Source organism: Cervus elaphus, chromosome 8, assembly GCF_910594005.1.
Source record: "Cervus elaphus chromosome 8, mCerEla1.1, whole genome shotgun sequence".
Classification (NCBI taxonomy): domain Eukaryota; kingdom Metazoa; phylum Chordata; class Mammalia; order Artiodactyla; family Cervidae; genus Cervus; species Cervus elaphus.
The window spans coordinates 19,832,951-19,859,235 of NC_057822.1; the positions used below are offsets into that span (position 1 = coordinate 19,832,951).

The following is a 26,285-nucleotide window of genomic DNA, read 5'->3' on the forward strand; positions in this document are numbered from 1 at the left end:
AGACAGGTTCGTGGTCATGTGACGCGAGGAAGGGCGGACGTAAGACCCAAGCAGAGGAGCGGGGCTGTGCGACGGCGATTCCGCGACATCTTTGTTGTGGGCAAAGTGCGCCCACCGCATCTCGTGTTTAAAAGGTAAACCTTCGGTAGCTAGTTAAATACTTAGATTTCAGGACTGTCCGCATCAAAATCAGGACTGGTGTGAGGCCTAATAATCTGCATATTTCGCTAGCTCTGCACGTGATTCTTAAACACTATACTCCAATTTTGACGATTTTCCAAGCCCTCTGTGTCGTCCTTAACCCTGACCTGCTTTACTAACCTGGTTTCACAGTAGTTAGAAACCCTGTTTAGTTTCCAAGAGATGTTTGCTGTCTAACCATTTAAAGTGAAAGTGAAGTCGCTCAGTCGTGTCCGATTCTTTGCGACCCCATAGACAGCAACCCACCAGGCTCCCCCATCCTTGGGATTCTCCAGGCAAGAACACTGGAGTGGGTTGCCATTTCCTTCTCCAATGCATGAAAGTGAAAAATGAAAGTGAAGTCGCTCAGTCGTGTCCGACTCTTCGCGACCCCATGGACTGCAGCCTACCAGGCTCCTCCGTCCATGGGATTTTCTCAAAAAACCTAAAGAGGGTAGTATTTATCTGAATGGTTAAATTGAGCCTGGTCTGAGGAGGCCTTGCAAATAGCTGAGAAAATAAGAAAAGTAAAAAGCAAAAGAAAAAAGGAAAGATATGCCCATCTGAACACGGAGTTCCAAAGAATAGCAAGGAGAGATAAGAAAGCCTTCCTAAGTGAACATGCAAAAAAATAGGGGAAAACAATAGAATGGGAAAGACTAGAGATCTCTTCAAAAAAATTAGAGATATCAAGGGAACATTTCATGCAAAGATGGGCACAATAAACGACAGAAACGGTATGGACCTAACGGAAGCAGAAGAGATTAAGAAGAGGTGGCAAGAATACACAGAAGAACTATACAAAAAAGATCTTAATGACCCGAATAACCACAATGGTGTGATCAGTCACCTAGAGTCAGACAGCCTGGAGTGCAAAGTCAAGTGGACCTTAGGAAGCACAACTGCAAACAAAGCTAGTGGAGGTGATGGAATTCCAGCTAAACTATTTCATATCCTAAAAGATGATGCTGTGAAAGTGTTGCACTTAATATGCCTGCAAATTTGGAAAATTCAGCAGTGGCCAAAGGACTGGAGAAGGTCAGTTTTCATTCCAGTCCCAAAGAACGAATGCCAAAGAGTGTTCAAACTACCACACAGTTGTACTCATTTCATGTGCTAGCAAGGTAATGCTCAAAATCCTTCAAGCTAGGCTTCAATAGTATGTGAGCTGAGAACTTCCAGATGTACACACTGGATTTAGAAAAGGCAGGAGTCAGAGATCAAATTGCCAACGTCTGTTGGAACATAGAAAAAGCAAGAGAATTCTGGAAGAACATCTACTTCTGCCTCACTGACTACACTAAAGCCTTTGCGTGGATCACAACAAACTGGAAAATTCTTTAAGAGATGGGAATACTAGACTTCCTTACTGGCCTCCTGAGAAATCTGTATGCAGGTCAAGAAGCAACTGTTAGAACTGGACATGGAATAACAGACTGGTTCCAAATTGGGAAAGGAGTACATCAAGGCTGTATATTTTCACCCTGCTTTTTAAACTTACATGCAGAGTACATCATGTGAAATACCAGGCTGACTGAAGCACAAGCTGGAATCAAGATTGCTGGGAGAAATACCAATAACTTCAGATATGCAGATGACACCACACTTAATGGCAGAAAGTGAAGAGGAACTAAAGAGCCTCTTGAATGAAAGATGAGAGTGAAAAAAGCTGGCTTCAAACTCAACATTCAAAAATGAAGATGATGGTATCAGGTTCCATCACTTCATGGCAGAAGTGGAAACAGTGGAAGCAGTGCAAACAGTGAGAGACTTTTTTTTCTTGGGCTCCAAACTCACTGCAGATGGTGGCTGCAGCCATGAAATTAAAAAATGCTTGCTCCTTGGAAGAAAAGCTGTGACAAACCTAGACAGCATATTAAAAAGCAGAGACATCAGTTGGCCAACAAAGGTCCGTGTAGTCAAAGTTATGGTTTTTCCAGTAGTCATGTATGGATGTGAGACTTGGACTATAAAGAAAGCTGAGTGCTAAGTAATTGATGCTTTTGAACTGTGGTGCTGGAGCAGACTCTTGAGACTCCCTTGGACAGCAAGGAGATCAAACCAATCAATTCTAAAAGAAATCAACCCTGACTATTCATTGGAAGAACTGATGCTGAAGCCGAAGCTCCAATACTTTGGCCACCTGATGCGAAGAACCGGCTCATTGGAAAAGATCCTGATGCTGGGAAAGATTGAAGGTGGGAGGAGAAGGGGACAACAGATGAGGTGGTTGGATGGCATCACTGACTCAATGGACATGAGTTTGAGCAAACTCCAGGAGATGGTGAAGGACAGGGAAGGCTGGCGTGCTGTAGTCCTTGGGGTCGCAAAAAGTCAGACACGACTGACTGAATGATGTTGATGATGATTCAAAATCAGTTGCTTTTCCTTCTGTGTCTGGTTGTCTTTTAGTTTCCAGTAAGCAGAGCTGGGATAAGACTGAGGTGAAGGAGGCACACTGAGTGCTCCGCAAGTGCCCTGTCAGTGAGTTACAAGGAATCCCTTAGAGACTGATGAAGACTTTTCTTTCTAAACAGGCTTCTAAGTAGAGAGAATGGACTCAACACAGCATTCATTCTTCTGCTTGTAAAAGTAAGTTCATTAAAATGGATTAGGATACTTTTTGATCAAAATGTTCTCTAATTAGATTTTTTGGTCCAATTATGAAACTGTTTCTAAATATTTGGGTAACAATTTTCTTGGTTTTCTTGGAATTATTACCCAGCATCACCATTCATTCTATGTTTTCATATGATGATATCTTTATTGTCATTTGACACACCCCAAAATTCCTTACCTATGAGAGTTCAGATTTTTGTATATTAAAGGCATTCATCTTTACCACTTCTCTACCTTAGAAATTTTATGAATATTTTTCCTTGAATAGGGTGCATTATAAATGGGAAACATCAAAATATAAGATCCATAACTTCTGTAATTTATACCTTTTCCTCTTGATTTATGAAAACTCCTTAAATACCTCAATAGGAAATGCATAAAGATATGATTAGGTCTTTCACAGGAAAAAAACAACTCTATTAATTAAGATAAATAAAAACCCCAATACTAATTTAAAGTGCTAAATGTTCAGCCTTGCTGATAATGAGCAAAATGTAAATTGAGACTGGCAAAACTGTGAAAGAACAGCAATGTCCAATATTGGTAAAAGCATAAGGAGATGAATGTTTTCATAACATTGTATTGATGCAACTAGAAATTCTAGCAATGTTTCTGGAGAACATGTATGTATTTGTATAAAAAATATATATATTTCAAAGGCCTAAGATTGCAATTCCTTTGATTTTTGCAGTTTTCCTCCTAGAGATTTATCCTGAGGAAACAATTGGACAAATATGAAATAAAATGTTCATAATACATCCATAATAAAACTAAACATCAGCCAATTCATTGATTTATGTAGAGAAATCCATATAAATACTGATTAGTTCTTACCTATTGATTTGAAAAATATGTCCACAAGAAAAAAGTCTGAGATGATAATACCTTAATTTTTTTGGATGGGGGTGAGGGGTTAGATCATGGCAATTTTTATATAGTCTTCATAATTACTGTTATTTTTTACAGTGAACATACACTATTTTTACAATCCAAAAAAATTAATTTGTTTATATTTCGAAAAAAATAAGACCAGATATAAATTTTTCAATTTTATTCTTAGACAATACAACAACATAATATTTAAGGTGTAATTACAGAAATATTAGTACAACATTGTAATTCTGTCAAGATATAATAATATAAAATATTCAATATATTTTAAATATATTTCATTTGGTTATAGAGTAAATATTAAATTAAGTTTAGTAGCAGTAAGTTGCACTGGATGCATAGAAAAATCTTTGTAAGTTAAATTAGCAATAAAATTCAAATTTAGAATTATTGTAATACTTTTATAAATAAGTTATTTAATAATGTTTATCTTGCAAAAACACCTCTGAGAAACCCATTATTTCAGCACACTGTGAAATTCCAAAGTTGAAGCCCCAGATTTAAAAGAACCAAGTTATTTACATTTTATCTACAAAGTTAAATCTTCATAACTTTATATACTACTGATGGGTATCTGGAAAGTAATGCTCATGAGCTGTGTTTCAATGCTCAGTCTTAGAAGGGGAACTGAGCCACTTTCAATATGGCTTCATTGGGATCTAATGTTTTAGCATCACTTGTCTTCCTCAGAAGTTAAACACTGATAATGGGACAAGAAAAGAGGGAGCCTGGGGACAAGCAGAGGCCAGTCATTTGCCATTAGCACCAATATAGGGCTTTAACTCATTAGTAAAATTAGATGACCTTGAGGTCACCTGTGATTTTGGACTTTAAAGAGAGGTATGGATGGAGCAATATTGGTTGGCCTTATTTATACAGACAGTGGTAACTGTCTGTAGAATAGTTTCTTGGATGTTTGCCTAGAACAGCTCTTCTCAATCAGAAATCACCTGGATAAGCTTGTTAAAATATGCATTTCTGGGCCTTTCCCCCAGAGCTTCTGATTCTAAATGTCTAGGCTAAGCATTTGCATTGATGGCAAGCACCCAGATGCTGCTGATGCTGCTGGTCCAGGGACCACACTTTGAGAATTGCTGACCTACAGAGGGTTTGTGTAGATCAGCTAACCTTATGCCATTATGGTACAATTAAGAAAGTTGGATATATTTAAAGCAAAAAAAAAAAAAGTCTTAGTATAAGGTGAGTCTAAGCAAATAATCTAAGTAAAATGCACTTCTCAGCTTAAATGTAAAAATTGCTTGAAAGCAGTCACATGAGCAGTGAAGGATGCCAACCAAGGTCACAGTCTGTGCTTTCCTCTGGGGTCACACCTTCATTTACAAAGCAACTGAGGTTGAAGCAATAACCTGAATTTAAATATCAGCACCACCAACTCCACCTCGGTGGATTAAGAAGAACCTGCAGAGCTTTATCTCTGGACATCTGGTCTCTGAGATTCATCAAATAGTGCTACTATCAAGTATAAATGGTCTTTAAGGTTTTGTAGATTTTCATTTTCTTAACATTTTCAGACCTTGGCTTCTGTAATGCCTAGGAGAAGCTAGATGTCCTGGGCTTTCCCTGGGCATAAATATTATTTTTGAACCTTTATTGAGGCCTGGTGAATTATTCTGATGAAATATAAGAACAAAGAGAAAAAAGGAGGAAAAACAACTTAGACAAGTAGAATTCTTAACAGAAACAGTAAGTTACCTTCTCTGAGATATTGGATCAGAAACAAGTCTCTTTTCATCCTCTTAGTGTCTATAATTTAGTGCAGCGCCTGGGATATGACTTGGTGTTGAATAAAATCTTAAATTGAATTAGGTAAACTTGGGAATGTTATCAACACACTGAAAAGCAAGTTTTAAGACATACAACCACCAAACTATACAATTTGTACATCAAAATTTTTACACAATGGACTCTTCAAATGGTTTATGAGAATATGTAATATCAAAAACATGTCTTTAACAAAGGAAGAATTATGTAGTTAACAAGGGAATACATCTCTGAACACCCAGGTTAAATGGAATATTTAGAGCAAATGAAAAATATTTTGAGCCTGGCTAGCCAACAAATGCCTTCAGTTATTCCATGGGTTGCTGACCTGCTAGTTTATAAGGTATGCACCAACATTTATAGGGATGGGGATAAAGTGCACATCAAGGAATCTGTTATTTGTGTGGATGTAGTTAATTTATAAGGGCAAAAATTATATCTATTTGAATATAAGCAAGCTATATTGCTGTAGTAAAATGAATTCAATGGACAAACAAAAATGTCTTTTAAAAAATGTAAACCAAAACCATACAGTATTTCCAAGGCTATTATTATTCCGTTCAGGGCAACCCCCTTCTGGCCTTAGTCTTGGGTGTGTTTGAAAAAGCACTAGACAATCCATGAACCTCAATTCAATTCTGGTTTCCTTAGGTCTTAGATTACTCACCAGGTTTGAAAGTCCAGTTTATTCATGATGCTCTAATATCCCATTTCATTCCCTTCCCTACCCAGGATCTAAAGCTTTGGGAATCAGGTGATCAGGCAATCTAAAACAGAATTAGCCTCCCTGAGTCTCCAAGATTGGAATAGAAAGGGGGTGAATCCTGGGAATCCAGTGGACCAAATAGCTCTTCACTTGTAGTATCAAACTTTATACAATCACCATTTACTTAGTGCATGGGATAAAAGTGAAATACAAGATTTTGGTGATACTTTGTGAAAAGCTTAGTGCTTTGCATTAGGGAACTTGGACACAGTACAGATTTATAGACCAGTATCACAGAACCAACTTAAAAGAAGGCTTTGTTATGTGGGGAAACAAATAGAAACTTTGTACTGGTGTTCCAAGAGAGAAAGATACTTAAATAAGTGCATGTTCTGCAATATTACTTGGTTATTTAGGATGAAAAGTAACAGTTTTATTTTTTCTTTATTTCTTCATGGTCTCCTCTTCATGCACACTTGACAGCGACTTATTATGTTTTCTAACTCCCCAGCTTTCACAGTTGATGGAATGGGTTTTCTGAAATAAAAAGCAAAAGCAAAAAGAACACCAAAAATCTCATCAATTTATAGATAAAAGGGAAAAACTTCCTGGGTCTGAGTTTTGTTAATAAATATGGTAGCTCACTTAAACTTTATTTCAGGGAGGTATGTTTCTGAAAAGATACATGTGTCAACACTTTATCATTTTAGTTGTATTTAGCAGTAACTTATAAATGCAAACTTACAGATTTTTTTTTCTGAAAAAATACTCCTACCCTTTTAGTTCTCTGTAATACTTAAAAGTCTTCCAACATGATAAATTAAAATCAGTAGATCATTTAATAGTTTTTTTTTTATTTTTTTTGAGCCCACTGGTGGCTCAGACAGTAAAGAATCTGCCTGCAATGTAAGAGACCCAGGTTCAGTCCCTGCGTTGGGAAGATCCACTGGAGGAGGAAATAGCAACCTACTCCTGTATTCTTGCCTGGAAAATTCCATGGACAGAGGAGCCACAGTCCATGGGCTACAGTCCATGGAGTCGCAAAGAGTCAGACATGACTGATCAACTAACACTTTCATTTTAGTAGTTTATTCAGTAGTCTATAAATTCATATATCAATATTAAATATTTTTAACAATGACAAAAGTCATATTTTTTGGTCTTTTTTGGTAAAGTAGCACAAACCAGGGCTACTTGTTGACTCTAGACCACTTGTACACTGGGAGTGCCAAGCTAAACAGGATTTTATTGGCACAGGGAGATTTTTTTTTTAATGTGAGTACATCAGCACACAGGGAATGAAAATCTAACACAGGCAACCTTTGAATAGTTACACAGTTGAGTCATCAGATTAAACTTAACTTTGAATAGTTACCTGAACATTCTTTTGGGGTCTAATGAAGCCAACCAGAAACTGTAGGAATTTGAATAGTAGTTGCATGTTCCTCTTCCATGACATTCTATAAATGGACTGGCTCGGAATTCTTCCAGGCAGGAGCCGGGGGATGCGAGGGCTTGCCCGGCACCCTCCGAACCAGCACTTGTGAACTGTCACAAGAAAAGGATCCAAATAAGAATTTTGTGCATAGTGCTCACACTTTCAATGCTCTAATTTTTTTTTTCTTAATAGAAGACAAAAAAAAAAAAAAAAGCATGCATCGAACTTCTTGTGCTTATTTACCCAAATTTACTATAACATTCCAGGTACCTTCCAAGTTGAAGGATAGTCATCAAAAATAATCTAAAAGCTGTTTATTTTGCCTAGAATGCTTTCTGCCCCCCAGGTCTGACTTGTTCTTTTTTTGTCATTCAGGGGCCTGCTCCACTAAGCTTTCCTTGACCTTATCCCTATCAAGTCTCTCCTCTTATCTTGCTTTATTTTCTCCATAGGACTGCTCACCATCTGAACTCGCTACATACTACCGTTGTTATGTTGTCTTCTCACTTATATCTCTACCACTATGAAAGAAGCTCCATGAGAGCGGGAACTTTGGTTCACTGCTGGTATCCTAGTGCCTAGAATGGTCATAGCACAGAGTAGGCATTCAATAAATATTTGTTGAATTAGTGATTGTGTAGAGAAGGGAGAATAAAGTATCATGAATGATGTTACACAAAATATGAATAATCACCAACCACATCTGTGCAGGTATCAAAATCACAAATGTCAATCCATAGATTTCTTCATTTAGTACTTGCATCTGGAGAATTTTTCTTTAAAAGGCTATTTCTCTTTTAGTTCCCATCTTCATAAGGAACTTCAAAGGGCCTTACTTAGAATATGTGGGTAATCTCTGAGAAGTCTGTTTTTTAAAATGCTCCATTATTTACAAAAACAAACAAACTTAAAGCATATTTGCAGATTTTCAAGCAAATATTCACAGCAGATTGTGCATGCTGATGTCTAACAATAGACCACATCTCACCCAGCCCAATGTCAGATTCCATGGATAATGTTTACTATGAATGTACTGTTCCTTTTCTCCTTACCATGATGAAAGAAAAGCCTTTCCAGAGAGAAATCCAGCCAGCAGGACAGGGGGGGATATCAGTGGTTTGGCTGTGAACAGCTATGGCAATTGCAGGACCTTCACAGACTGTGCATCTGTAACATGAAACAAAAAATACGGGTGCATCACCACTTTCTGCACCATGGTGTGCTGCCTTACATTCTGTGGCAAAGGGAGTGATTCACCTGTTGCCATTGTGAAACTAAGGGACTGGGATTTTACCTGCTAATATAAGGCTCCAGGGCCCTGCCAGTAATTGGAGCCATGTCCATTGGTATCATTGCTGGTGTTGACAGCCAGTATGAATAATCATTTCGAGATGCGAAATTACATACATCGTTGATATTGCAGAATAAGAATGGCATTGTGGTAAATCGCTGCAGGCAGCTGCCGAGTGTTCCTAATAAAACATCAGACTGGGTATCACTTTCAGTGAATTCCAATTATTTTGATTATCATTACTAGATAGAAGCTAATTAAAACATAACGTGTGGCAAAAACTGGAGAAACACGACACAAAAGAGCTATTTGCAAAATGTGTGATTGAAAAGTTTTAATACTGATAGGAATTAAAGATCCAATAGGGACATAAATCTTCCTTCTTCCACCTTTAACACTTTCTGGGGCCCTTTCTAATCATCTAGAACTTGAGGACTAGCAGAGGTCATTGAGAAAATGTCTTTGCCTCAAAGTATCCCCAGTTCTTCATATGTATACGATGGCCAATAACCAGGCCAAGCTTTGGAAAAGATTTTACTTTTAAGCCTGAATAGCAGACAGGTTATTTAAGTGAAAATTGTTTTTTTTAAATAAGACCAACTAGATTGGCTCCTTCTAGAGCTTACAATCCAGAATGAATATTAGACATGAGGCCAATGTCTTATTTATTCTCTTTAAAAAGTATTGATGAACTTATTTGCAGGGAAGGAATGGAGACACAGATGTAGAGACTTGTGGATACAGTAGGAAAGGGAGAGAGTGGGATGGATGGAGAAAGTAGCATCAATACAGATATATACTATCAGGTGTAAGATGGATAGCTGGTGAGAAATCGCTGTGGAGCAGCGCTCTGTGATGACCTGGAAAGATGGGATGGGGAGAGGGGAAGGAGGGAGGAGATGGGACGTATAATTATGGCTGCTTCACATTGTTGTATGGCAGAAACCAACACAACATTGTAAAAATTAAAAAACAAAAAATAAAAACAAAAGTGCTAAAGATATTTGGATTGTTTACACCTAACTTCAGAGGGAAGTACCCCATGCCATAAAAATGTATTGTCTGTATGTGGAACGAAGTAGATAGAAATTAAACAGGGGGCATTACCCAGGTCTTGTCCATGGGATTGTTCATTTCCTTGTACAAAGAGAAGAGAAAATCCACTGTAGAGTGGCTCTGTCCCTTCTGGACAGGAGGGGATCGCTGTGGTCTGGCTGTGCCGGGTGAAGACAAAGCCCCTCATCACTGTCCCTGATGCTGGTGGTCCAGTGTCGCCAGGCCTCCCCTTCAAGCCCGGCAGGCCATCGGATCCAGGTGGTCCTTTAAAAAACACACTATACATGTGGCAACACAATACCTCAAACTTGGTTATCCAAAATACTAATTCAAATATTTACATATACTTATTATCGTCACAGAGAAGGCAATGGCAAGCCATTCCAGTACTCTTGCCTGGAAAATCCCATGGACAGAGGAGCCTGGTAGGCTGCGGTCCATGGGGTCGCTAAGAGTCGGACACGACTAAGCGACTTTACTTTCACATTGCACTTTCATGCATTGGAGAAGGAAATGGCAACCCACTCCAGTGTTCTTGCCAGGAGAATCCCAGGGACGGGGGAGCCTGGTGGGCTGCCGTCTATGGGGTCACACAGAGCCGGACACGACTGAAGCGACTTAGCAGCAGCAGCAGCATTAAGCCTCAACTACAGAAAGGAGTCCTAAAGAAGTATGGTTTATAAAATGGCCAAAGAACTTTCTTAAATGTTGACTATTTTATTACAGATGCCTCTTGTTATAAATATTTGTGTATATCTGATGATGAGTTTTTTGAGATCAGTTCTTCATCTCTATGTTGTCCTTTGGTGCCCGGCATCAAGACCATCTCTGTCTACTTGCTAGTAATTCTCAACACAGTTTGTGTTGTAGTATCCTTAATCTTGCTATGGCCCAATTTTGAAAGCCAGATGTGGCCAGTAAAGTTTTTAAATTCATATAATTATTATTAAAAGTTTTGTTTTTACCACTTTGAAAAACATACTTTGGTGAAAGTCAAATGATTAATAGTGTCTTAAAGTGCAGTCAGGACAGTACTAAATCATGAGCAATTGTGCCATTATTATTATTAGCTAGCATTATATTTGAATTTTTAAAGACAAATCTCTAATCTTTATACAGTTGTGTCATAGTAGATCTGGGCATATGTCAATGAATTGGGAAATCACATTTAGAATTTTTTCTTACTTTAACAAAGATTCAATCCTAAAAAATAAGATTTGGACATTTAGATATTTTCTAGAAGGGTGTTTTGAAACTTTTGCAGAAGGTAGACTTTGATTCAGGCATATCAAATTGACACATATAAGCTTATGTTCAGCCTGAAGTACTTAAAAGAGGCCCCTTTTCAGGACACACACATGAGTTGTTGAATTGTATTCAAGGGGATAGTTAGAAGATGGCTTTCCTGAATAATGATATGAAGTTGCTCTTCTGTTCATATCAAAGTAATATTTTTCCAACTATGCCTTAGTTGCCACTCTTTTTCTTTTCTTTGAAAAAACATGTGCAGTTCATATATTTCTGTTGTAAATTAGCTTAATAGTAAAAATTAAACTGAAGAGAATTTATAAGGTGATTTTGACTTTACAATAGCAAAATTTATATAAGTATGATAGTTTGCAAAGTCTATATCAATCTATGTGCTTTATTAACTCTGCCATGCTCTTATCTCATAAGATGCATGTGTATCAACAGGCCAATAAGTAAAACCCATTCTTAATTGAAGTCTTTAAACCTTAATCTTAAATAAGTAGATCATCACTTTCTACAGTAGGTATCAAAAATTAGGTGCCATGCTTAGAGGTAGATGTTATTAACTAAGTACATAGTATCAGCTTTTCTGAAAATAGAATTGGTGTTTCATTAGGTCTATGAGTCTATGAGCCTGCAGGTTAAAAATCAGGAGTACATTTGCCCAGTTAAGATATAGGAATAATGGTATATTCCAATAACTCTTGATTGTCTATTTCAAAAAGAATGTTTTGCCCCTGGCTTAGTCTTCTCTGCACAGCACACACTGAAATATTTAGAGTTCTCATAAGTTCAAACAAGTCTCCTTTCTCTCTATATACAGAGAATAGCTCTCCCTCAGTGAAGAAGAGCAGTCAGCTGTTTTGTTTTGTTTTGTTTTACCTTGCTCTCCTTTAGAACCTTTGTTGCCTTTTTCTCCAGTTGGTCCAGGAGGTCCTGGTGGACCATCCTCCCCTGGTTTACCTTTTGGCCCACAGGGTCCTAAAGCAAAAAACCAACATTGTATTGAATGGTTCACATAGGATAAAAGGCAAGGTGGCCAACCATCCCATTTTAGCCAAGACTTCCCCAGTGTCAATAATAGAAGTCCTGCAAATAGAAGAGACCCTCATCCCTGGGCAGACTGGGACAACTGGTTATCCAATATGCTACAATCTACTTCCCAAGGGAGAGAAAAAAGACTAAAGAATGAACTAGGGGTATATGAAATACAGCATTTTAATACTGTGCTACCATTTAGATTAATGCTACTCCAGAATTCACTATGCCCTTGTATGATCAAAGTAATAAAATCTCTCATCTCTCAGGTGATTCAGGTGAACCTAGAACACAATTCCATCCAGAGGTCTATTACAATATGCTAGGCCAATAGAAAGGGGTTGGTTCAATTTCCATGCACCAATAATTTTAAAAGATTTCATAGTAGTAAGTACATTTGCATTTACTAATTTTCCAAGTGCTGTGCAAAGTGTTGGAAAGGTATAAATATTTTACATAGAACTCGGGTTTATTCAGGCAATCATTTAGAAATAGCTCTAAGACTGGCAGTTTTCAGAGAAGCCTTCATACTTTTACCTTAATAAAAAACAATCCTGAGTGCCCTATAGTGTATTTGCTCAACTTTATACTATAAACACCAGTTGTCAATAGGGTCAAAAGGTCTTTGATTTGCTGGTCTAGAGTAAAATAAGCTCAGTCTTTTGGCCACCTGATGCGAAGAGCTGACTCATTTGAAAAGACCCTGATGCTGGGAAAGATTAAAGGCAGGAGAAGAAGGGGATGACAGAGGATGAGATGGTTGATAGGCATCACTGACTCATTGGACATGAGTTTGAGTAAACTCCAGGAGTTGGTGATGTACAGGGAGGCCTGGCGTGCTGCAATCCATGGGGTTGCAAAGAGTCAGATATGACTGAGTGACTGAACTAAAATGACTGAAAGCTGATTATTAAAAACACTATAATGTATAACATTTTCTGTGAAGTTGTACTGTTTGTTTCCAAATCTCTTTACAAGAAGTTTGGTTCAACGACTTCCTAGTGATCCCACACCTGGATCTCCTGGTGGTCCCGGGGGCCCGGGTTCTCCTTGCATCCCTGGTTCTCCAGCAGAACCAGGTGGGCCTGGGCTTCCTGGAAGGGAGATGATTTTCACTGTGCCAGGCTCTCCACGTACACCTATTGGCATGAACAGAAGAGGATGATGGCTTTCCTTATGAGCTACTCTTTCTTCACTGAGAGCAATATGAAGGAAATAATATATTTACCAGGTGGTCCTTTTGGCCCAATTTGCCCTGGAGGTCCAGGTGGTCCTGGAAATCCTGAATTACCCTTCTCCCCTTAAAAAAAAAAAGGCAATGTCATTCCACATAGAACAATGGGTTTCCTAGCTCTTCAGATTGATTACTGTCTCTAAGGGGAGATTCTGGGATTGCTGACTGGAGGTTGTGAGCTGCATGACAAGGACTGCGACTTAGTTATATTCATGTGGGTTGTAGCATTTTATTTGGACCCAACTGGTCATGCGTAGTGTTTATTAAAAATGTATTCTAGAAGTACGCATTAAGTACTAGTATCTTAGCATTGAAGGGGAAGAGTTCTTACTTTTAAGTTCAGAAACCAATTTAATATTTAAGGTAAAATATGAAGTGACATTAAATCTTATTTTAGCACTTCCTAGTGAGTTATATTGGTTGTCATAGTTATCTACTTTCTTGGCTTCTTACTCTGGCTTTACTAATAGCCCAAAGTTAGTTATATTAGGAACTCTCATGAGCTCATATGGAATATCTTGTTTGATTAAAACTATCAAAGTGGTAAGGTTTCTCTCTCAGTCTTTGACATGAATAAAAAGTTACCAAGAAACATTGGTTTGGAGAAACACTCTCTTTAAAAATCTTGACAAAATGTACATATCATATCTACATTGTTGCTGTTTAGTCCCTAAGTTATGTTTGACTGCCTGCGACCCCATGGACTGTAGCCCACCAGGCTCCTCTGTCCATGAGATTTTCCAGGCAAGAATACTGGAGTGGGTTGCTATAACATCTAATTACTTAGAACTTAATACTAAATATGATATTCATAGCAGAAATATAATAAAACAATTATATTATCAAAAGTTAACTGGCAATCACACTATAAATTATCCACTTGATATCAGAACTTGAGGATACGTTAATAGTTGCTTATATCTACCAGAAGATGCCTAATCTTTTGGGGAATAAAAATCTCCAAATAAAGAATTCAAACTCATTAGTGGTGTCAGATGATGGACAGTCTTATTCTGACATCTAAGAGAATAACTGAATGTGTTTCATGGAACATATTTCAAAAGAACTGGTTAATACTTCTTATTTTATGAATCTTCCTTGGCTTCGCAGGTTATGCCACTGGTAAAGAACCCAACTGCCAATGCAGGAGACATAAGAGACATGGGTTTGATCCCCGGGTCGGGGAGATCCCCTGGAGGAGGAAATGGCCACTCACTCCAGTATTCTTACCTGGAGAATCCCATGGACAGAAGAGCTTGGTGGGTTACAGTCCATGGGGTCGCAAAGAGTCGGACATGACTGAAGCAACCTAGCATGCACGCACATATGCCCTCGATCTACATCTAAATATTTCAGCAGAATATTTCTTTCTTTGGTATAGCATTTCTATAATTTTTCAAGTCTTAGCTGTTCCTGTTCTGAGACTTGGAAGAGTGACAAATGGTCCACATCCTCTCCAGGCTGCCTGCCAGTGTTCACCCACCCAGCAGCTAGTGAGATTTCTCAGAATCTCTTGCTTTGGTTTCTCCTTAGTTATTTTGCTCTTTGAAGAGCCAGTGATTGAAAAACTGAAAAGGCTATCTTTGACCTCCACCTTGTCCTCCCTCAGAACTGAAAAAGTGTCTTTCATAGAAATGTGCTTTTGTTCACTTTGGTTAATACTAATTTAGCATCTATTTATAATATGATCATCAATTCCCTGCACACACAAAACAATCCCAGTGGATTCAACCTGCTAAGACAACACATCCAATATTTAAAATGTCATTTGAGGTCATAGTACCATTATGGGGGATTTTCTGAACACATGAAGTTTAAATTTTATGTGTATGAATGTTTTAAACTTAAAACTCCAAATTATATTTCCCTGATTAAAAAACATAATATATGTGCCCCATAAAAAACCAAACACTTAAATATGCATATAAAAATTTACTTACACTTCCCCATGATCAGTTTGTGAATATTCTTTTAGATTTTTATCTTTTTAAAATTATCACACAGGCACAAAGTAAAATAAATCATTCAAAGCACCACTGCTGCTATTGATGTAGTTCCCCATTCTCTAGCCCAACACACATCAGTACACTCAAAGGTCACCACTTCAAACTATTTCTGTTTTAAGCTTTTCTAGTTTCCATCCTTAAGATATGGTTTAATTTTTTTTTCATTTATTTTTATTAGTTGGAGGCTAATTACTTTACAATATTGTAGTGGTTTTTGTCATACATTGACATGAATTAGCCATGGATTTACATGTATTCCCCATCCCGATCCCACCTCCCAGCTCCCTCTCTACCCAATCCCTCTGGGTCTTCCCAGTGCACCAGGTCCGAGCACTTGTCTCATGCATCCAACCTGGGCTGGTGATCTGTTTCAACCTAGATAATATACATGTTTCGATGCTGTTCTCTCAAAACATCCCACCCTTGCCTTCTCCCACAGAGTCCAAAAGTCTGTTCTGTACATCTGTGTCTCTTTCTGTTTTGCATATAGGGTTATCGTTACCATCTTTCTAAATTCCACATATATGTGTTAGTATACTGTAATGGTCTTTATCTTTCTGGCTTACTTCACTCTGTATAATGGGCTCCAGTGTCATCCATCTCATTAGAACTGATTCAAATGAATTCTTTTTAATGGCTGAGTAATATTCCATGGTGTATATGTACCACAGCTTCCTTATCCATTCATCTGCTGATGGGCATCTAGGTTGCTTCCATGTCCTGGCTATTATAAACAGTGCTGCGATGAACATTGGGGTGCACATGTCTCTTTCAGATCTGGTTTCCTCGGTGTGTATGCCCAGAAGTGGGATTGCTGGGTCATATGGCAGTTCTATTTCCAGTTTTTAAGAAATCTCCACACTGTTTTCCATAGTGGCTGTACTAGTTTGCATTCCCACCAACAGTGTAAGAGGGTTCCCTTTTCTCCACAGCCTCTCCAGCATTTATTGCTTGTAGACTTTTGGATAGCAGCCATCCTGACTGGCGTGTAATGGTACCTCATTGTGGTTTTGATTTGCATTTCTCTGATAATGACTGATGTTGAGCATATTTTCATGTGTTTTTTACCCATCTGTATGTCTTCTTTGGAGAAATGTCTGTTTAGTTCTTTGGCCCATTTTTTTATTGGGTCATTTATTTTTCTGGAGTTGAGCTGCAGGAGTTGCTTGTATATGTTTGAGATTAATCCTTTGTCTGTTGCTTCATTTGCTATTATTTTCTCCCAATCTGAGGGCTGTCTTTTCACCTTACTTATAGTTTCCTTTGTTGTGCAAAAGCTTTTAAGTTTCATTAGGTCCCATTTGTTTATTTTTGCTTTTGTTTCTAATATTCTGGGATGTGGGTCATAGAGGAACCTGCTGTGATTTATGTTGGAGAGTGTTTTGCCTATGTTCTCCTCTAGGAGTTTCATAGTTTCTGGTCTTACATTTAGATCTTTAATCCATTTTGAGTTTATTTTTGTGTATGGTGTTAGAAAGTATTCTAGTTTCATTCTTTTACAGGTGGTTGACCAGTTTTCCCAGCACCACTTGTTAAAGAGGTTGTCTTTTTTCCATTGTATATCCTTGCCTCCGTTGTCGAAGATAAGGTGTCCATAGGTTTGTGGATTTATCTCTGGGCTGTCTATTCTGTTCCATTGATCTATATTTCTGTCTTTGTGCCAGTACCATACTGTCTTGATGACTGTGGCTTTGTAGTAGAGCCTGAAGTCAGGCAGGTTGATTCCTCCAGTTCCATTCTTCTTTCTCAAGATTACTTTGGCTATTCGAGGTTTTTTGTATTTCCATACAAATTGTGAAATTATTTGTTCTAGTTCTGTGAAAAATACCGTTGGTAGCTTGATAGGGATTGCATTGAATCTATAGATTGCTTTGGGTAGTATAGCCATTTTGACAATATTGATTCTTCCAATCCTGAACATGGTATATTTCTCCATCTGTTTGTGTCCTCTTTGATTTCATTTCTTTGTGTATAGGTCTTTTTCTTTAGGTAGATATACTCCTAAGTATTTTATTCTTTTTGTTGCAATGGTGAATGGTATTGTTTCCTTAATTTCTCTTTCTGTTTTCTCATTGTTAGTGTATAGGAATGCAAGGGATTTCTGTGTGTTAATTTTATATCCTGCAACTTTACTATATTGGTTGATTAGCTCTAGTAATTTTCTGGTAGAGTCTTTAGGGTTTTCTATGTAGAGGATCATGTCATCTGCAAACAGAGAGAGTTTCACTCCTTCTTTTCCTATCTGGATTCCTTTTACTTCTTTTTCTGCTCTGATTGCTGTGGCCAACACTTCCAAAACTATGTTGAATAGTAGTGGTGAGAGTGGGCACCCTTGTCTTGTTCCTGATTTCAGGGGAAATGCTTTCAATTTTTCACCATTGAGGGTAATGCTTGCTGTGGGTTTGTCATATATAGCTTTTATTATGTTGAGGTATGTTCCTTCTATTCCTGCTTTCTGGAGAGTTTTAATCATAAATGGATGTTGAATTTTGTCAAAGGCTTTCTCTGCATCTATTGAGATAATCATATGGTTTTTATCTTTCAATTTGTTAATGTGGTGTATTACATTGATTGATTTGCGGATATTAAAGAATCCTTGCATTCCTGGGATAAAGCCCACTTGGTCATGGTGTATGAGTTTTTTAATAGGTTGTTGGATTCTGTTTGCTAGAATTTTGTTAAGGATTTTTGCATCTATGTTCATCAGTGATATTGGCCTGTAGTTTTCTTTTTTTGTGGCATCTTTGTCTGGTTTTGGAATTAGGGTGATGGTGGCCTCATAGAATGAGTTTGGAAGTTTACCTTCTTCTGCAATTTTCTGGAAGAGTTTGAGTAAGATAGGTGTCAGCTCTTCTCTACATTTTTGGTAGAATTCAGCTGTGAAGCCATCTGGTCCTGGGCTTTTGTTTGCTGGAAGATTTCTGATTACAGTTTCGATTTCCTTGCTTGTGATGGGTCTGTTAAGATCTTCTATTTCTTCCTGGTTCAGTTTTGGAAAGTTATACTTTTCTAAGGATTTGTCCATTTCTTCCAAGTTGTCCATTTTTTTGGCATAGAGCTGCTGGTAGTAGTCTCTTATGATCCTTTGTATTTCAGTGTTGTCTGTTGTGATCTCTCCGTTTTCATTTCTAATTTTGTTAATTTGGCTCTTCTCTCTTTGTTTCTTAATGAGTCTTGCTAATGGTTTGTCAATTTTGTTTATTTTTTCAAAAACCCAGCTTTTAGCTTTGTTGATTTTTGCTATGGTCTCTTTAGTTTCTTTTGCATTTATTTCTGCCCTAATTTTTAAGATTTATTTCCTTCTACTAACCCTGGGGTTCTTCATTTCTTCCTTCTCTAGTTGCTTTAGATGTAGAGTTAGGTTCTTTATTTGACTTTTTTCTTGTTTCTTGAGGTAGGCCTGTAATGCTATGAATCTTCCCCTTAGCACTGCTTTTACAGTGTCCCATAGGTTTTGGGTTGTTGTGTTTTCATTTTCATTCATTTCTATGCATATTTTGATTTCTTTTTTGATTTCTTCTATGATTTGTTGGTTATTCAGAAGCGTGTTGTTTAGCCTCCATATGATTGAATTTTTAATAATTTTTTTCCTGTAATTGAGATCTAATCTTACTGCACTGTGGTCAGAAAAGATGACTGGGATGATTTCAAGTTTTTTGAATTTACCAAGACTAGATTTATGGCCCAGGATGTGATCTATTCTGGAGAAGGTTCCCTGTGCACTTGAGAAAAAGGTGAAGTTGATTGTTTTGGGGTGAAATGTCCTATAGATATCAATTAGGTCTAGCTGGTCCATTGTGTCATTTAAGGTTTGTGTTTCCTTGTTAATTTTCTGTTTAGTTGATCTATCCATAGTTGTGAGTGGGTATTAAAGTCTCCCACTATTATTGTGTTACTATTAATTTCCTCTTTCATACTCGTTAGCGTTTGCCGTACATATTGCGGTGCTCCTATGTTGGGTGCATATATATTTATAATTGTTATATCTTCTTCTTGGATTGATCCTTTGATCATTATGTAGTGTCCTTCTTTGTCTCTTTTCACATCCTTTATTTGAAAGTCTATTTTATCTGATATGAATATTGTGACTCCTGCTTTCTTTTGGTCTCCGTTTGCGTGAAATATTTTTTTCCAGCCCTTCACTTTTAGTCTGTATGTGTCTCTTGTTTTGAGGTGGGTCTCTTGTAGACAGCATATGTAGGGGTCTTGTTTTTGTATCTATTCAGCCAGCCTTTGTCTTTTGGTTGGGGCATTCAACCCATTTACATTTAAGGTAATTATTGATAGGTATGGTCCCGTTGCCATTTACTTTGTTGTTTTGGGTTCATGTTTATACAACCTTTGTGGGTTTCCTGTCTAGAGAAGATCCTTTAGCATTTGTTGAAGAGCTGGTTTGGCGGTGCTGAATTCTCTCAGCTTTTGCTTGTCTATAAAGCTTTTGAGTTCTCCTTCATATCTGAATGAGATCCTTGCTGGGTACAGTAATCTGGGTTGTAGGTTATTCTCTTTCATTACTCTAAGTATGTCCTGCCACTCCCTTCTGGCCTGAAGGGTTTCTATTGATAGATCAGCTGTTATCCTTATGGGAATCCCGTTGTATGTTACTTGTTGTTTCTCCCTTGCTGCTTTTAATATTTGTTCTTTGTGTTTGATCTTTGTTAATTTGATTAATATGTGTCTTGGGGTGTTTCGCCTTGAGTTTATCCTGTTTGGGAGTCTCTGGGTTTCTTGGACTTGGGTGACTATTTCCTTCCCCATTTTAAGGAAGTTTTCAGCTATTATCTCCTCGAGTATCTTCTCATGGCCTTTCTTTTTGTCTTCTTCTTCTGGGACTCCTATGATTCGAATGTTGGGGCGTTTCACATTGTCCCAAATGTCCCTGAGGTTGTCCTCATTTCTTTTGATTCTTTTTTCTTTTTTCCTCTCTGCTTCATTTATTTCCACCATTTTATCTTCTACCTCACTTACCCTATCTCCTGTCTCCGTTATTCTACTCATGGTTCCCTCCAGAGTGTTTTTGATCTCATTTATTGCATTATTCATTTTTAATTGACTCTTTTTTATTTCTTCTAGGTCCTTATTAAACATTTCTTGCATCTTCTCAATCTTTGTCTCCAGGCTATTTATCTGTAACTACATTTTGTTTTCAAGATTTTGGATCATTTTTATTATCATTATTCTAAATTCTTTTTCAGGTAGATTCCCTATCTCCTCCTCTTTTGTTTGACTTGGTGGGCATTTTTCATGTTCCTTTACCTGTTGGGTATTTCTCTGCCTTTTCATCTTGTTTAGATTGCTGTGTCTGGAGTGGGCTTTCTGTATTCTGGAGGTCTGTGGTTCCTTTTTATTGTGCAGGTTTCACCCAGTGGGTGGGGTTGGACAATTAGTTTGTCAAGGTTTCCTGGTTAGGGAAGCTTGTGTCAGTGTTCTGGTGCGTGGAATTGGATTTCTTCTCTCTGGAGTGCAATTGAGTGCCCAGTAATGAGTTTTGAGAAGGGTCTATGTGTTAGGTGTGACCTTGGGCAGCCTGTATGTTGACACTCAGGTCTATGTTCCTGCGTTGCTAAAGAATTTGCATGGTATGTCTTGTTCTGGAGCTTATTGGCTCTTGGGTGGTGGTTGGTTTTGGTGTAGGTATGGAGGCTTTTGGGTGGTCTCTTATTACTTAATGTTCCGTGTAGTCAGGAGTTTTCTGGTGTTCTCAGGTTTTGGGCTTAAGTCTCCTGCCTCTGGACTTCAGTTTTATTCTTCCAATAGTCTCAAGACTTCTCCAACTATACAGCACTGATAATAAAACTTTTAGGTTAATGGTGAAAAGATTCTCCACCGTGAGGGACACCCAGAGAGGTTCACAGAGTAACATGAAAAAGAGGAGAGGGAGGAGGGAGATAGAGATGAGCAGGAGGAGAAAAAGGGGGACTCAAGAGGAAAGAGACAGATCTACACAGTTGTCTGTTCCCAAAGTGTTCTCTGTAGCCCAGACACCCACAAAGATTCACAGAATTGGATTGGGAAGAGAAGGGGGAAGGAGGAAATAGAAGTGTTCTGAGGTAGAAAATGGAGAGTCAGAAGTGGGAGAGAGTAAGCAACACACTAGTGAATAGAAATGAGAACTGAATATTGGATTCTTAAATGTCCAAAATTTATATCATATACTGAAAAACAAAGATTAAAAATCTAGCATAGAGGTTAGTCTCTTTAAAATCCAATATTTAAAAACAAAAGCACCAAAAAAATTTAGAAATATATATGAAGTTTGGTTTAAAAATAGGGCTTCTCTTTTTTTTTTGCAAGGTTATAGTGAAATTAAAATGAAAATTTAGGAATAATAGAGGAGTATTAGAGGACTTTAAAAGGAAATAAGAGAGAAAAACAAGAAAAAGAAAAAAAAGAAAAAAAATTTTTTTCCCTAATTAAAAAAATTGTAAAAATATATGAAAATGAAAGTTAAGGAGTAATGGGGGAGTAATAGGGAATTTTAAAAGAAAATAAAAGAGAAAAAATAAAAAAGAAAGGGAAAGAAAAAAATTTTTTTAATTAAAAAATTATATATATATATATATGAATTTCTCTGGAGCTGTTGTGGTCAGTGTGAGTTCAGTTCAGTTTCAGATAGCTCCTCATTCCAGCTTACACTTCTCGATAGCTACAGGCCCCTTCTGGTGTAGTCAATGTTACCTACAGGGATTTTAATCTGTTGCACCAGTCCCTTCCCAGTCAGTTCCCTTTGTTTATTTGGCTTCTGTTTGCTGTCTCTTCGGTGTCTAATTTCCGCCCTGACACAGGAGGGCGGAGGTGATCTCTTATTTAGGTTCACTAGTTCAGTCCTGCAACGGGAGGGCGGGGCGCTGCAGACAGATACTGCTGTGTGTGGGGAGCACTCACCGTGTTCCGGCCACACTGGGTTTGTCCCCGCTCACGGATGTCTGTGCTTTCCCCGTCTACACTGCTCAGGCTCCCGGCTGCTCTATAGGGAGTGTGCCCTGCGCTGCGCGCGGTTCCAGTTTTCGGGTACTCCACAAAAGCGCGGACTCGGTTGTGCCTGCATTTTGTGCCTTCCCCGGCCTGAGCAGCTTAGGCAGCCAGGAGCTTGACGGGCGCACTCTCCCCGGGTGCAGCGCGCCCTCTCCCCTCCGCGGCCCCAGCCTCAGTTTCTGCGTGCGCAGGTCGGGTGCCAGCGGCTTGTGTTTGTTCTCAGGAGCTGGCCTCTAGCCGCGACCCTCCCGGCGGCGGATGTCAACCATCCAGAATCTCAGGAAGTCTTTGGATAGAAACTGGAGGCCTGTTTGCAGTGTGGGAGGGGATGCCATCTCTGGGGCCGAGTTTGCCCCTTTCCCCTCCCCGCTGCCTCCTACCTCCGTCGGGGATGGGCCGGCCCGCAGCCGGCTAGCTCTTCTCTGGAGTTTCTCAGTCCCTTTGTTTTGCGAACGGCCGGCAGTGTGTTGGGCCGGTTAATTTTCTCTCTTGCTATCCCACAGTTTAAAAAAGCTCCCTCTGATTGCTCTCAGGGCCTTCGGCCTGGTCCTTGCCCTAAGCAATTCCGCCCGCTCCTCTCCATTCTGCCCCCACTTGCTGGTGGCGGATGCGGGCGTCTGGGGTACTTTTCTGCTGGGAGTTGCTTTTAAGCATGTAATCTGTGGGCCTTATTTAATTTTTCCTCCCACTTAGGTTGCCCTCCGAGATTCGAAAACTTCCCCCAGACCCGCCAGTGCGAGGGTTTCCTGGTGTTTGGAAACTTCCTCTATTAAGACTCCCTTCCCGGGACGGGTCTCCATCCCTAGCTCTTTTGTCTCTCTTTTTATCTTTTATATTTTGTCCTACCTCCTTTCGAAGACAATGGGTTGCTTTTCTGGGTGCCTGATGTCCTCTGCTAGCGATCAGAAGTTGTTTTGTGAAATTTGCTCAGTGTTCAATTGTTCTTTCGATGAATTTGTAGGGGAGAAAGTGGTCTCCCCATCCTATTCCTCCGCCATCTTCGATATGGTTTAATTTTTAAGGCCTCTGGGGTTGGGTGCTGGTGTTGTCTTCCTGCTTCATTCTCCCTTCTTCATTCATCCTATTTTCACCCAACCTGTTCTGGCACTGTGGGTTCAGTAAACATCTGTGTGCCCTAAAATGTGACTCGTGGTCATTGCCTTTGCACCATAGAGGACGGAACAAAAACAGTACCTTTCAAGCCTGGAAATCCGTAGAATCCAGGATCACCTCTGGCCCCTGGCTGACCGGGGACACCTGGTGCTCCCTATATTTCAAATAAGAAGAAGCAAAACCAAAGACAAATTTTTAAAATCACAATATTAATTATAGTTTTAAGCATATAAGATATTTTATTATATTGGGTCAGAATGATCTAAAATTGGTAGACATCATTTTTACCTTCTAATCCACTATATCACCTCCTGTAACTTCTATGTCACCTAGACCTCACCTTAGGTCTATGATTTTTCAATAAAAAAGAAGTAAAAACTACCTCTGAACACAAAAGCGAACATAACTTTTGATGTGAATGTATGTTAGTGTATCGGATACAATTGGATATTCTGTATTTCAAAGTGAACTTCCTGGCATTTGGAGATCTTTCCAGAAGAACAGGTACCAGATTGTCAGAATGAAAATTATAATTTGTGTTTGTAATTCTTGCAAAGAAAACAGAGATGCTATTGAACTGTAACAACCACCATCATTCTAACTAAGCCCTCAGAGTTGTAACTTACTCTGGTCAGAGTGATAGAAGTACAGGTTCCAGGGATGGGAGTAGGAAGAGTGTGTCAGTGGAGTTTTGACCTCACTCTTGGCAAGGATGCAGTGATCTGACCGGGCTGAGATGCTCCCATATTATGAGGCTCACACTAATTACCCTTGTGGCCCTGAGATGCTCAAGCAAGGCCATAGGAGGAGAGGGGAGGGAACAGGGCTTCCAAAAAGCACTGTTTGTCAGAATGTATGTCACCTCTAGTCTTATACTATCCATAAGAATTGAGACAGAATGCTATTACTTGAAAGCAATGAATTGAAGGTCCTGAAAATGCCAACAGTAACAAAACTGGTCGTTGAGCCAGCTGTCTTTGGAGCTTGAAGACCAAAGAAGGAACGGTCCTATTTCTTAGATAAGGTGGTGTGAGTTTAAAAAAGGAAGGAGAGTAAACAGGAGCATGTGATCAAGGATTCTCAGGCTTCTCAAGTCTGGCCTGTTCTCCAGAGGTAAAGGTAACCAGGGAGAAAGGTCTGGTGCCAGGCCCTTCTCTTGGGTGGGGAGGAAGCTGTTTCCTGCAAGGAGAGAGTTGTTAAGGGCAAGGAGTCAGTTTTCATTGAAAAAGACCCTGATGCTGGGAAAGATTGAGGGCAGGAGGAGAAGGGGACGACAGAGGATGTGATGATTGGATGGCATAACTGACTCAATGGACATGAGTTTGAGCAAACTCCGGGAGATAGTGAAGGACAGGGAAGCCTGGCATGCTGCAATTCATGGGGTCACAAAGAGTTGGACATGACTTAGTGACTGAACAACAAAAATTATCTTTCAGGTGCAAATACAGAAGCCTACACTACAGATGATTTAAGAGAGATTGCATTTCCAAACTAGACTTTCCACATCCCAGTGTTCTTGGAAGAACTTTCAGTGTGACTGTAATATCAGTGTTTGCCACTTTCAAAAAATCATGAAGTACAGGAGAAATACCTAATGCTGGAGATAGGTGAGTATCTCATTTTTTAAAAAGTTTTTAAAAAGTAGATTCTGGAAACCACATACCAAGAGAGCTTAACATGTATCCTGGCAATAAACCATGTCAAGAAACTTCATTATCCATCACAAGATAACACAGAACCACTATGACATAACTCTGATTTCATCATTAGTTTCCAGGAATTTGATGTAAATGGAGAAATCTTTTCAAATATGCTGCTGAGAAAAAGCTAGGGAAGGTGGCTATGGTGTTAAGTGAGATGTTATGATTGAGAGATCTTAATAGATTGGGAGCATGAGCCTAAAGGAACAAGATGATATCTAAGAAAAATAAATGTGAAAGTTCTGCACTTAAGTCACAAATACACAAATGGACAAGACAAAAAGTAATGGCGGAAACTTAGCAGCTCAGGCGGAAAAGGCACAAGGGATTTCGCTGACCATAAACTCAACGTGTGATGATAATGTGGTGACTAGGCAGCCAGACAATCCATGTGGAATTCTGTTTTTATTGTTGTTTAGTAGCTCAGTCATGTCTGACTGTTTGCAGCCCCATGGACTGTGGCCTGCCAGGCTCCTCTGCCCATGCAATCCCCCCCAGGCAAGAATACTGGAATGGGTTGCCATTTCCTTCTCCACGGGATCTTCCTGACCCAGGACCAAACCTGCATCTCCTGAATCGGATGGCAGATTCTTTACCACTGAGCCACCTGGGAAGCCCCATGTGGACTTGTAGACTGGATTATAAAACAGAATGTTCAGGATAGTGAGACTCATCTGTCTTCTAGCTACTCTGTGGGGGGTACTGAATTCATATTCCTAGAAGGTGTTCATCTCAGGGGCTGCATTCTTAAGGTATTGGCAAACTAGGATATATTCAGAATAGAGGCACATTTATGAAAAGTTAAACTGAAATTGAGGGAAAAACTTATTTATTGGGAAAGAAAATACCCAGAAGGAAATGGCAGCTATTCATAAATGCTGGAAAGTAGGTTGTGGGGGAAAATAGACATTTAGGGGACGGCAAAGATGATTTTGAAATCCTATTAATAGAGAAAAATTTTGTTGTCATCTAGAGTGATTCCAAACTTCTACATGAAATTGTTCA

General features: G+C 38.9%; 1 protein-coding gene and 1 long non-coding RNA gene across 2 annotated transcripts in view; one reads left to right on the top strand and one right to left on the bottom strand.

The window, feature by feature from the left end:
* Nucleotides 1–4: 4 nt before the first annotated feature.
* LOC122698604 lies at nucleotides 5–25,771 on the top strand. The gene is made up of 3 exons (XR_006342378.1): nucleotides 5–134; nucleotides 2,718–2,772; nucleotides 25,017–25,771. It is a non-coding gene; the product is annotated as an uncharacterized LOC122698604 (long non-coding RNA).
* The window catches only part of COL4A3 (collagen type IV alpha 3 chain), a 167,260-nt gene continuing 147,564 nt past the window's right edge, over nucleotides 6,590–26,285 (bottom strand). Inside the window, exons 44-52 of the mRNA XM_043909827.1 lie at nucleotides 23,662–23,734; nucleotides 13,481–13,552; nucleotides 13,266–13,391; nucleotides 12,097–12,195; nucleotides 10,015–10,227; nucleotides 8,911–9,088; nucleotides 8,669–8,783; nucleotides 7,554–7,726; nucleotides 6,590–6,715 (exon numbers count right to left, since the gene is read on the bottom strand). Of these exons, the coding sequence (XP_043765762.1) occupies nucleotides 6,631–6,715; nucleotides 7,554–7,726; nucleotides 8,669–8,783; nucleotides 8,911–9,088; nucleotides 10,015–10,227; nucleotides 12,097–12,195; nucleotides 13,266–13,391; nucleotides 13,481–13,552; nucleotides 23,662–23,734 (1,134 nt within the window). The 3' untranslated portion in view covers nucleotides 6,590–6,630. The remainder of the gene's footprint in view (nucleotides 6,716–7,553; nucleotides 7,727–8,668; nucleotides 8,784–8,910; nucleotides 9,089–10,014; nucleotides 10,228–12,096; nucleotides 12,196–13,265; nucleotides 13,392–13,480; nucleotides 13,553–23,661; nucleotides 23,735–26,285) is intronic.